The sequence below is a fragment of the Hyperolius riggenbachi genome, chromosome 1 (assembly GCF_040937935.1).
Source record: "Hyperolius riggenbachi isolate aHypRig1 chromosome 1, aHypRig1.pri, whole genome shotgun sequence".
Taxonomy (NCBI): Eukaryota; Metazoa; Chordata; class Amphibia; order Anura; family Hyperoliidae; genus Hyperolius; species Hyperolius riggenbachi.
Genome location: NC_090646.1, coordinates 1,938,329 through 1,951,483, shown reverse-complemented (window position 1 = coordinate 1,951,483; position 13,155 = coordinate 1,938,329). Strand labels below are relative to the sequence as shown.

General features: G+C 44.2%; 1 protein-coding gene across 2 annotated transcripts in view; it reads right to left on the bottom strand.

The window, feature by feature from the left end:
- Positions 1 to 10,730, bottom strand: part of LOC137544856 (peptidase inhibitor 16-like) — a 76,783-nt gene extending 66,053 nt beyond the window's left edge. For both annotated transcript variants that reach the window (XM_068265951.1, XM_068265959.1), the window contains exon 1: positions 10,227 to 10,730. In XM_068265951.1, coding sequence (XP_068122052.1) covers positions 10,227 to 10,373 — 147 coding nt within the window. In that variant the 5' untranslated portion in view covers positions 10,374 to 10,730. The remainder of the gene's footprint in view (positions 1 to 10,226) is intronic.
- Positions 10,731 to 13,155: the final 2,425 nt, after the last annotated feature.

Genomic DNA, 13,155 nt, shown 5'->3' with positions numbered 1-13,155 from the left:
AAGCAAGAAGAAGAAGTAGCCGTGGCCAGCTCCTGCGGCCATCTTTATGCAGGCTGCAGATAACGACCCGGACCGTGGGGTCGCAGCCTTTCGGGGGGCTATTGAGCAGAGGGGACCAGGCGGAATGGCACGGAGAGCGTGGACGGCGTCCTCCTTGCCTTACAAAGTCATGCAGGTAGTTAACTTTTTTTAATATTTGGGGGCAGATTTTGGCCTCGGAAGTCCTTTAAGAAGGCAAATTACACCAAGCTTTGATTTTTTTATCCACCTATACATTTCGAGTGGTTTGGGTCACCCTGAGCTGCTTGGTTACTCTGTTGTACTGGTCCAAGCCCTATCTCATACAGCTGTCTCAATCCCTGCCATGTACTGATGAGGAACAAAAGTCTGAAACAGGCTATCACATGTGGGTTTGATATGGCTGTGTAAAATTTAAAGCTGTATGCTTGCTATACACCAGCAGCTCTGGATGCTTGCTTAGCTTATCAAGGGGGAAAAGGGGTAATTTTCATACTTAGTAGCAGTGCATTGTGGGTAACCACAAATGTTCACTTATAGATGAATTATTGCAGATTTGTTTTAAAAAGTCAAATTACACCAATACAGTGTGCGGCATTGCAGGAAGTGACGACAGTGGAACGCACGATGGAACACAGAAGAGGTGAGTCATCCCTGCTGCCTCTTACTAATAGTGGCGGCTTCTACTGTGCTTAAGCAGGAGGGGGAGTGCACATGGGGGACACAGGTGAGGGGGGTTCCTGCTGAGCTTAAGCTGGAGGTAGAGCACACATGGGGGACCCAGTTGAGGGGGGGTACAACCCCCCTCCCCACCGCTGTGCCCAATACCCCCTTCTTACCCTCTACCCTCTTATGCGGCGTATGCTACGCCGCGGGTCGGCTAGTATGGGATAAAGTTCAAAAATTTTGAAAAACCATAAGTAGCCCCACCCACCAACACCTCTAAAAAAAAAAAAAAAAAAAATTAAACAATAATTTATATATACATACGTATTTCACAGAGGCAGTAAACGAAATTTAAAGATTAAAATATTCGCATGTATCGTTAGCATCGGCACACATATATGTACGTTAGTTTTACGTTCATATATTTTGCTATTTTATACACTTTAATTAACGTTGAATATGTGTACAACGTTACATTAAACTGTAAATGTAAACTAGTTTGCAAGTTTTGTATAAAAAACTTTTCGTTTAAATCGCCACGCATTTGTATATCTTATTTCAAAGCTAAAATTTTTCACTTTTGAGAAAACATACACTATCGTTTAAAATTTACAAATCATTATTTTAAACGATAAAATTTAAATTATTTTTAAGTTTCGTAGACATAGATTTATCGTTTGCAAAGGAACACCAATAGGAATGTTATGTTAACGTTTCTAATTTCAGCTGGTTCAAAAACTTTAACTACCGTTTAATATTTGCAAATCGTGTGAACACTTTTAAAAACGAACGGTAGGATCACATTTGTTTACTACATGTTAGCGTTTAAATCCATTCATTTTCACCAATATCTTATTTTCGTTTAAAAATTTCACTCTCTCCTGCACGGTATTTTACGTTTAAATTGTACAAATCATAATTGCAAACGTATATTAAGAACATTTAACTAAACATTAAAAATGCTGAGTTATGGTTTATAAACGCGCCCGATTTTTTTCCGCCACAAGTATTTTTTTTATAAAAGAAAGTTTGAGTATAAAATTACACGAAACGTATAATCCAGTTTAGAATATTTATTATTTTTAATACATATTTTTACTTTTAACATTTTTAAAACAGTGTTTTAAACGGAAACCATCGCTATTTTAATTTTTAAACGTTAACTTCCATTACCGTTTAATCCCCGCGGAGATGTCTGGTCCTAGACGTCGTTGTGAAGGGGCAGGACCTCAGGCTAATTAACATCTATGGCCCCCAGTCCAAATGGGAGAGGAAATGCCTTTTTACAGCGATCAGGCCTTTCCTTTTTACAACCCGGCATGTAGTATTTGGTGGTGATTTTAACACCATTGTCAGGTCAATGGACAGGAGAGGTGCCAATACTCGGCTGGGTTGCGATAGTATTTCATTAAATAGAATAGTTAGTGAGGCTGGTTTGGTGGATGTTCACGTTCGACATTCACCAAACCTCACTGGGTTCACTTTTTCTAGAGGTACTAGTCAGAGTAGAATAGACAGGTTTTTTGTTACAGAGAGTCTTGCTACCTCGTCCCCTAGGGTACAGGCGGTAGAATTCTCTGATCACTGTATTCTGTCGGTGGACTTGAATGTTTCGGATGCTCCTCCCAGGGGTAGGGGTGTCTGGAGACTTAATTCGACTCTATTGCTGGAGGAGAGTATAAGACAATCTGTTGAGGAATTTTTTCAGGCGCAGGTTACCATCCTGGACTGCTTTGGCAACAGGTCAGAGTGGTGGGAGGTAGTCAAAAAGCGGGTTGTTGGACTCTTCAAGGGCCTAGCCAAGAAAAAACACGTTGGTAAATATGTTGCTTACCAACGACTGAGAAGAAGACTTGAAGTCCTTGTTTCGGAAGGCGGAGATCAGGGGGAGATCTCTGAGGTCAAGACTCAACTCAAGCAGCAGCAGTATGACCGGCTGTCCTCTCTGTGTCTGGAAAGGGATTATGGCAAATACCACTCGCCTGATCCCTACCAGAACTGCAGACAAGGCGCAGCGCTTAAAACGGTCATTGGTCTCAGAGATGGTTCAGGATTTGTAGCAAAGTCCAGGCTGGGAATCCTGTCCATTGCTAGAGGTTTTTATGCTGATTTGCTTGGGAGAAAGTCACTTGATCAAACAAGGATAAAAGATTTTCTGGTCTCTACACCAGGTCTCGATGATGCTGATGTTTCTGACATAAATTTGACAGAGGTAATCACTACTGAGGAAGTACTAAGAGCTATTGATAGCCTTACACCTAAAAAGACCCCTGGTCCAGATGGCTTGACAGCTGAATTTTACAAGGCTTTCAAGTCATTTCTGGCACCTCAATTGGCAGATGTTTTTAATCATTGCCTTGCTGAGGGTGTGTTACCATCGTCCATGAGGCAATCGGCTGTGATCCTTCTGTCAAAAGGTAAAGATCCCGAGATGATTGAGAATAGGCGTCTAATCAGCCTTCTCAACATCGACAGGAAGATTTTGGCAAAAATTTTGTTCTGGCGTCTGACTCAGGCAACATGTATGCTTTCTCGCCATCAGCACTGCTCAGTTCCGGGTAAAGGCACTTTCTCAGCGTTGTTAGCTGTCCGGGAAGTCTTGGAACGGTGCAGGGCTGAGGGTTGGGGAAAGTACTTGCTGGCATTGGACCAGTCCAAGGCTTTTGATCGGGTCAACCATGAGTACCTGTGGCAGCTACTTTGCGTTTATGGTCTACAGGGTGGTTTTGTTGATTGGCTCCGTACATTGTACAAAGGGGCAGAGAGTTTCATGCTTGTCAATGGTTGGGTTGGCAAACCTTTTGAAGTAAGTTCTGGTGTCCGTCAGGGTTGCCCTTTGAGCTCCCTCCTGTACGTGTTTGCGATCGACCCCTTCGTGAGGAGGTTAGAGAACAGCATGCTCAGTGGAGTTCCTGCGGGCATCCCTGGTGTCTCATCCTTCAGGGTAGTGGCCCATGCCGATGATGTAACTGTGATAGTCTCTGGGACAGAGGAGGCAAAGGTGGTTGTCTCGGAGATTGCCAGGTACTCAGAAGCATCAGGATCACAGGTCAATCAGGACAAGTGTGAAATTTTCTGGATGGGAAAAGATGGAGAGAGCTTTGTACTTCCTGGCTCCTTTCCTGTACCCCAACCGAAAATTAAGATCCTTGGCATCGAATTCAGTCCTGGTGATTACGGCCATCAAAATTGGGTTTGTAGACTAAATGATGTTGGCGCTAAGGTGGCTCGCTGGGAAGGTTGGCATTTGACCTTCAGAGAAAGGGTTGATCTGATCAAGAGCCATCTGGTACCAATACTGTTATATGTTAGCTATGTTGCAATTTTGCCTCAATCCCTGTATTCGAGGATATACGACCTGTTTTTCCAGATGCTCTGGAAAAACAGGTTAAACATTGTGCGCAGAAACATTACCTACAAAGTCAGGCAGGAGGGTGGCTTAGGTATGGTCAACCCGATTGTTTTCTTTTCTCTGCTTTTTATCAAACATAATCTTGGTAACATGCTTGCAGAGAACCCACCTGACTGGGTGGGCATTTTTTGTGACTGGTTTGGGACTTCTCTCACGAGTTGGGAAAGTAGTGGTCCAGTGAAGAGTTTGGCATCGCGTCGTGACTATCTTCCGGCCTATGTTGCCCCGTGTCTGAGAAAGCTAAGACAGTGGGGATTGACTGTGGAGGATATCAAATCGGTCGGGAGGCGTGCCCTCACGGTCCGAGTTGTAGACTCATACTTTCATGACTCACTGTACTTGAGAGATTGCCCAAGCACGCATCTGGAGGAGGGTTTGCGGCTCATTAATTCGCCGCGGATTCCCAACAAATTGTGGGACATCGCTTGGCTCTCCTTTCAAGGCAAGCTTTACGTTAAGGGTAACGTGAAATGTCTAAAGGTGGAAGCACGTGGATGTCCTCGTGAGGAGTGTGGTGGTGCTGAGGAGTCCATGGACCACTTTTTGCTTCACTGCCCCTTTAATGTGGAAGTATGTAAACAGGTGGGTGGGAGCCTAGGTATTCCTTTCCTGGCGCATCTGAGTTATGCTGAGTGGGCATACGGAGCATTCAAACGTCGCCAGGGTTTTGATTTGTGCACTTTGTATTTAGTTAGTTTAGCTGTCAGACATCACACATGGTTAGCACGGTGTCAGCTTTGCATTAGGCAGAAATTCCTCCCTGTTCAGGTGGTGGTGAACAGTATTCTGGGTGAGGTTTCTAGGATTCGGTGCTTGGAGAGGCGTAGGATGGGCAGAGGTGCCTGGGTTCTTGCCTGGCAGAACATCAGGCCTCCTTAGCCTATTGACGTCTCTTCTGGGTGAGCTTTCTATTTCTCATCACAGACTACTTAGATTTTGAAATTTTTTCTAAATTTTTTGTAAATGACTGGCCGCAGACATACTGGAGGTGTTTTCCTTTCAGCTTATTCTTATTGTATTGGAGATGAGGGTTTTTTTTTTTAGTCTTGTGCAGGTTTTTGATTATTTATCGTCGTATGTGTACACTTGCCCTTTTCCTGAATATGTGGTAGTTTGATTGTAAGTGTTGGTGCATTTATTTTGTATGATTGTTGTTAGGTGATGTCAGGTATTGTGTGGTGTTGGTTATTGTTATTTGTTGCATACGTTCAGGTGTTGGGTCTGTGTTGTTTAGTCATGTCTCGTTGTTTGAATCGGTGGTATGTTTGAGCATTCTTCTGCTCAGGTCTTCATAACAGATTAATATTGTATTATAATGTTATCTTGATTTTGTTGTTTTTGGACATAGAAGTCCTGTGTTTATTTACGCATATATATGCAGAATTGATTGTTTTTTCTTGTTTCTTTGATCTTGTTTTTTGTTACAATTGGTATGATTGATCAAATTATTTTATTTATTTATTTGTATTATAATTGTAAATAATATTTTTCTAATAAAAATCTACACTCTAATGTCCTCACCACAGTCACACACTATTATTATTATACATTTATATAGCTCTGACATATTCCACAGCGCTGTACAGAGATCACTGATCCATTCCCATCAGTCTCTGCACCAGAGGAGCTTACACTCTAATGTCCTCACCACAGTCACACACTATTATTATTATTATACATTTATATAGCTCTGACATATACCACAGCGCTGTACAGAGATCACTGATCCATTCCCATCAGTCTCTGCACCAGAGGAGCTTACACTCTAATGTCCTCACCACAGTCACACACTATTATTATACATTTATATAGCTCTGACATATTCCACAGCGCTGTACAGAGATCACTGATCCATTCCCATCAGTCTCTGCACCAGAGGAGCTTACACTCTAATGTCCTCACCACAGTCACACACTATTATTATTATACATTTATATAGCTCTGACATATTCCACAGCGCTGTACAGAGATCACTGATCCATTCCCATCAGTCTCTGCACCAGAGGAGCTTACACTCTAATGTCCTCACCACAGTCACACACTATTATTATTATTATTATTATTATTTATTTATTTATTCATATAGCGCCAACATATTCCGCAGCGCTTTACAAAGCACAATAAGACGACAAGGGGAACATAGATACAACTAACAAATGTACAGCAGAGTTCCAAGCAGCACAAATATTGTTACAAGAACAGTAAACATTAGGAGGATGACCCTGCCCTTGCGAGCTTACAATCTAATGGGTTGTGGGGGACACACTAGGTAAGGGGGTGGAGGATGGATGAGGCAGTGATTCTTTGCCTCTGATTACATTGTGACAGAGAAGTAAATAAGGGCTATAGAATGTTATAAGCTTGTCTGAAAAGGTGTGTTTTAAGAGTGCGTTTGAAGATGTCCAGGTTTGGAGCATGACGTACAGGCTGTGGAAGAGAGTTCCAGATAAGGGGTGATGCTCGTGTAAAGTCCTGGATGCGAGCATGAGGAGGTGATCAGCTTAGAGGCCAGGAGAATTTCTTGGGAGGAGCGAAGGTTGCGGGAGGGACAATATCTTGAGATTAGTGAGGAGATGTATGGAGGAGACAACTCGTGAAGGGCTTTGTATGTTAGAGTCAGGAGTTTGAACTGGATCCTCTGGGTAATGGGTAACCAGTGGAGAGAATGGCACAGTGGGGCTGCATCGGAAGAGCGTGTGGAAAGGTGAATGAGGCAGGCCGCTGAATTTAGAAGGGATTGGAGAGGTGCTAGCCTGTTTTTTGGTAGGCCACAGAGCAGGGTGTTGCAGTAGTCTAGGCGGGAGATGATTAAGGCATGAACAAGCATTTTGGTGGCTTCTTGTGTGAGGAAGGGACGGATACGGAATATATTTTTGAGCTGGAAATAGCAGATGGTGGTTAATGAGGCAATGTGAGGTTTAAAGGAGAGCTCTGAGTCAAGTATAACCCCCAAGCAGCGGGCCTTAGTGGTTGAGGTTATTGGGGTGTTGTCTACCGTTATGGTTGCAATTGGTGGGGGTGTAGATAGCAATGGTGGAAAAATCACAATTTCCGTTTTAGTCATGTTGAGTTTGAGGAAGCGGGAGGCCATGAATGCAGAAACGGCACGTAGACAGTCGGGGACTCTGGATAGTAGTGAGGACAGGTCAGGAGCTGAGAGATAGATTTGGGTGTCATCCGCATAGAGGTGATACTGGAAGCCAAAAGAGTTAATTAGTTGTCCCAGGCCACGGGTGTAGATTGAGAAAAGAAGTGGCCCAAGAACAGAGCCTTGAGGTACACCAACAGACAGTGGGTGTGGAGAGGAATTGGTGTTAGAGAAGGAGACAGTGTAAGAGCGTCCAGAGAGACAAGAGGAGATCCAGGAATGTGCTTGTCCCTTGATTCCTAAAGATGTCAGTGTCTGCAGAAGCAGAGCATGATCAACTGTGTCAAAGGCAGAGGAAAGGTCAAGGAGTATTAGAATGGAGAACTGGCCTTTGGATTTAGCTACCAGTAGGTCATTAGCAACTTTCGTGAGGACAGTTTCGGTGGAATGGTGTGTGCGGAATCCAGATTGAAAGGGGTCAAGTAAGGAGTTGGTAGAGAGAAAGGCAGACAATTCTGAATGGATGTGACGTTCCAGCAGTTTAGAAGCAAAGGGGAGGAGAGAGACAGGCCGGTAGTTGGATAGAGAAGTTGGATCAAGAGAGGGTTTTTTGATTAGTGGTGTGATAATAGCTTGTTTGAATAAGGAAGGAAAAGTGCCAGTGGAGATAGAAAGGTTGAATAGAGTTGTTAGAGCGGGATTAAAGGAGGAGGAAAGCTGGGGGATTAGATGAGAGGGAATGGGGTCCAGGGCACAGGTAGTGAGATGCGCTTTGGAGATTAGTGAGGAAAGACACTGTTCACACTATTATTATTATACGTTTATATAGCTCTGACATATTCCACAGCGCTGTACAGAGATCACTGATCCATTCCCATCAGTCTCTATACCAGAGGAGCTTACACTCTAATGTCCTCACCACATTCACACACTATTATTATTATACATTTATATAGCTCTGACATATTCCACAGCGCTGTACAGAGATCACTGATCCATTCCCATCAGTGTCTGCACCAGAGGAGCTTACACTCTAATGCCTTCACCACAGTCACACACTATTATTATTATACATTTATATAGCTCTGACATATACCCCAGCGCTGTACAGAGATCACTGATCCATTCCCATCAGTCTCTGCACCAGAGGAGCTTACACTCTAATGCCCTCACCACAAGTCTCTGCACCAGAGGAGCTTACACTCTAATGTCCTCACCACAGTCACACACTATTATCATTATACATTTATATAGCTCTGACATATACCCCAGCGCTGTACAGAGATCACTGATCCATTCCCATCAGTGTCTGCACCAGAGGAGCTTACACTCTAATGCCTTCACCACAGTCACACACTATTATTATTATACATTTATATAGCTCTGACATATACCACAACACTGTACAGAGATCACTGATCCATTCCCATTAGTCTCTGCACCAGAGGAGCTTACACTCTAATGTCCTCACCACAGTCACACAGTATTATTATTATTATTATACATTTATATAGCTCTGACATATACCACAGCGCTGTACAGAGATCACTGATCCATCAGTCTCTGCACCAGAGGAGCTTGCACTCTAATGTCCTCACCACAGCAACACACTATTATTATTATACATTTATATAGCTCTGACATATACCACAGCGCTGTACAGAGATCACTGATCCATTCCCATCAGTCTCTGCACCAGAGGAGCTTACACTCTAATGCCTTCACCACAGTCACACACTATTATTATTATACATTTATATAGCTCTGACATATTCCACAGCGCTGTACAGAGATCACTGATCCATCAGTCTCTGCACCAGAGGAGCTTGCACTCTAATGTCCTCACCACAGCAACACACTATTATTATTATACATTTATATAGCTCTGACATATACCACAGCGCTGTACAGAGATCACTGATCCATTCCCATCAGTCTCTGCACCAGAGGAGCTTACACTCTAATGTCCTCACCACAGTCACACACTATTATTATACATTTATATAGCTCTGACATATTCCACAATGCTGTACAGAGATCACTGATCCATTCCCATCAGTCTCTGCACCAGAGGAGCTTACACTCTAATGCCCTCACCACAGTCACACACTATTATTATTATACATTTATATAGCTCTGACATAATCCACAGCGCTGTACAGAGATCACTGATCCATTCCCATCAGTCTCTGCACCAGAGGAGCTAACACTCTAATGCCCTCACCACAGTCACACACTATTATTATTATACATTTATATGGCTCTGACATATTCCACAGCGCTGTACAGAGATCACTGATCCATTTCCATCAGCCTCTGCACCAGAGGAGCTTACACTCTAATGTCCTCACCACAGTCACACACTATTATTATTATACATTTATATAGCTCTGACATATACCACAACGCTGTACAGAGATCACTGATCCATTCCCATCAGTCTCTATACCAGAGGAGCTTACACTCTAATGTCCTCACCACAGTCACACACTATTATTATACATTTATATAGCTCTGACATATTCCACAGCGCTGTACAGAGATCACTGATCCATTCCCATCAGTGTCTGCACCAGAGGAGCTTACACTCTAATGCCCTCACCACAGTCACACACTATTATTATTATACATTTATATAGCTCTGACATATACCACAGCACTGTACAGAGATCACTGATCCATTCCCATCAGGCTCTGCACCAGAGGAGCTTGCACTCTAATGTCCTCACCACAGTCACACAGTATTATTATTAATATTATACATTTATATAGCTCTGACATATACCACAGCGCTGTACAGAGATCACTGATCCATTCCCATCAGTCTCTGCACCAGAGGAGCTTACACTCTAATGTCCTCACCACAGTCACACACTATTATTATTATACATTTATATAGCTCTGACATATTCCACAGCGCTGTACAGAGATCACTGATCCATTCCCATCAGTCTCTATACCAGAGGAGCTTACACTCTAATGTCCTCACCACAGTCACACACTATTATTATTATTAGTAGTAGTAGCATTATCGGCACTTACCAGTGATCTCATGGCGGTGGCTGCAGGGTCGGTCTGGGCGCGGTAGAAGTTGTGTTTCTCCACTATTAGTTTCCTCTGGTCGGGGGTCAGTGTGGAGGTGAGCTGGCGGAAGCAGATGAGGAGGAGGAGGAGGCTGGGAGTTCTCATGGTTGGATTTGCTGGTATGAATGCTGTTGTGCTGGTGTGCAGAGGATGAGTGCACTGTGTATGGCTGTGTCCCAGCACTGAGGATGTGTATTACATTCTATGTCACAGAGACTGTGTGTGTGAGTCAGTGTGATCTGTCACCTGTAAGTATGACAGGTGTGTCACTCTGCATGCCAGCTATATGTGTGTGCTATGATACGTCAGTGTGTGTTTCTGGTGTGTGTGTGTGCAGTGAGCGCAGTGTGTGCAGTGAGCACAGTGTGGGTGCAGTGTGTGCAGTGAGCGCAGTGTGGGTGCAGTGTGTGTGCACAGTGTGGGCGCAGTGTAATATGCACAGTGTGGGTGCAGTGTATGCAGTGTGGGTGCAGTGTACGCAGTGTATGTTCGCAGTGTGGGTGCAGTGTACGCAGTGTATGTGCGCAGTGTGTGTGTGTAGTGTATGCAGTGTATGTGTGCAGTGTGGGTGCAGTGTGTATAGTGTGTGTAGTGTGTGTGCGCAGTGTGGGCGCAGTGTGTGTTTAGTGTAGTGTAGGTGATAACACAGGTATAGTATTTATGTATAATGTGTGAATGTGTGGTGTGTGACTACATAGGGAGGTGGTATTTGTAGTTTTTGTACACTGCTGTCTTTCTGTGTGTGTGTGTCTTCCAGTGAAGTGTGTATTTGCACTGCTGCAAGTTGTGTGCACTGTATATGACTGTGTGTGCAGCATATATATATATATATATATATATATATATATATAGTGTTGTATAATGTGCTGTGTAGAGCAGTCAGCGTTGTGCAGCATATACACAATGCTGTGTCTAGTGGTATGCTGTGTGTCCTGTATATGGTATAGGGGTGTGTTGGGGTTTGTGCAGAGCTGTGTGTGCTGTATACAGTGCTATGTGTAGTGCTGTGCTGTGTGTGCTATGTGTGCTGTATACAGTGCTATGTGTAGTGCTGTGCTGTGTGTGCTATGTGTGCTATATGTAGTGCTATATGTAGTGCTGTGTGCAGTGCAGTGCTGTGCTGTATTTGGCATGTGAGCGCACTATGCCTCCTCTCTGGGAGATTTGCAGGGAGTTTGTAGTTTGGACAGAGCAGGGTGTAACCGGTCTCCCCTCCACCCTGAGGCTGCTGTGTTATTGTGGAAGGAGGAATATTGGGATTTAGGGACCAGGGACTGGGCAGAGCCAGAGAAAGCTGCGTCCTTCCAGCCTGCCTGGCCTGCTGGGAGTAATAACAATGCTATGCAGCCAGCACAGGCCCCCGCCACATCTGCACAGGTGCAACGCTCCACCCGTGATGCCGCCAACATCAAATTTCTCAGCAAACCGCCTTAGACTTCAATGGGCAGGCAAATTCTGCAACCTACAGGGACTGTTTCTGGCCACAAAAGTGATGGAAAAGTTGTTTCAAGGGGCCCAACACCTGGACTGTGGCATGCCGGAGGGGGATCCATGCCAAAAGTCCCACCAAAATTACGGAGTTGATGCAGAGTAGGGTTTTAATCACTAAAAGGCAGAAATCGCAGTATATTCCTAAACTTGTGGAATTAAGTGCTTTAAAACGTCTGGCGTGTGTACACGGCGATAAGGTAGTGTAAGGGTTATGCCCACTTCACACTGACAGACAAAACGCCAAACAACCGCAAAGAGCTTTAGTTTATCAATTTTTCAATAAAATTTTAAGTGAAGCCGCAGCAGCAGAAAACATTGTTGCAGCCGCTGTAGCAGAGGCCAGAACGATTTTGGCATTGGCATATATATTACATACAGAAAACATACAGAAATTTAGGTTATTTAGAAAAAAAATGTTGTTGTCGCTGCGGCAGAGGCCAGAATGATTTTGGCATTGGCATCTGCATTACATTCAAGAAATGTAGTTTATTTAACCTCCTTGGCAGTATTGACGAGCTCAGCTCGTCAATGACCGCCGGAGGGCGCCGCTCAGGCCCCGCTGGGCCGATTTTGATATTTTTTTTTTAAAACACGCAGCAAGCACTTTGCTTGCTGCGTGTTTCTAACGATTGTCGCCGCCGATGCGCCACTACCCGACGCGAAACAGGCCCCCCCCGCAAACCCCGTGCGCAGCCTGGCCAATCAGTGCCAGGCAGCGCTGAGGGGTGGATCGGGACTCCCGATGACGTCATGATGACGATCGTCGCCATGGCGACGGGGGAAGCCCTAAAGGAAATCCCATTCAGAACGGGATTTCCGGACCGGCTTGATCAACGGTGGCGATCGGAAGGGTGGGAGGGAAGGAGCAAGGAGGGGGAATCATGTAGCTAGCGCTAGGCTAGCTACATGATTTAAAAAAAAATGCAAAAAAACCCGCTGCGCAGCCACCCTGGCGAAATAAATAGAATGCCAGGGTGGTTAAAAGAGAATGTTTGTTGCCGCTTCTATTCAGCAGTTGACAAGGCTGCCTCTAGTGGTGATTGCGAGCACAACTCTTCCTCTTCCTGCTCCAGGTCCTGCTGATCTACGGCCAGATCAAGCACTCGTATTTTGGAAAAACTTTTGATTTAAAACAAAAAAAATGTTTAGGGAACTGAATGACCCTTAATTCAGTAGACAGACAGACAGTTATGTTTATGTTTTTATGCAGCAACCGCCACACAATAAAGGCCCTGCCAGTGAGGTCTTATACAGGACAGCACTGGATAGATAACAGTAGTTTTTCAAAAAATATTTGGATGTATCCACTGTAGCAGAGGCCAGAGGACTTTGATATATATACAGTGGTGTGAAAAACTATTTGCCCCCTTCCTGATTTCTTATTCTTTTGCATGTT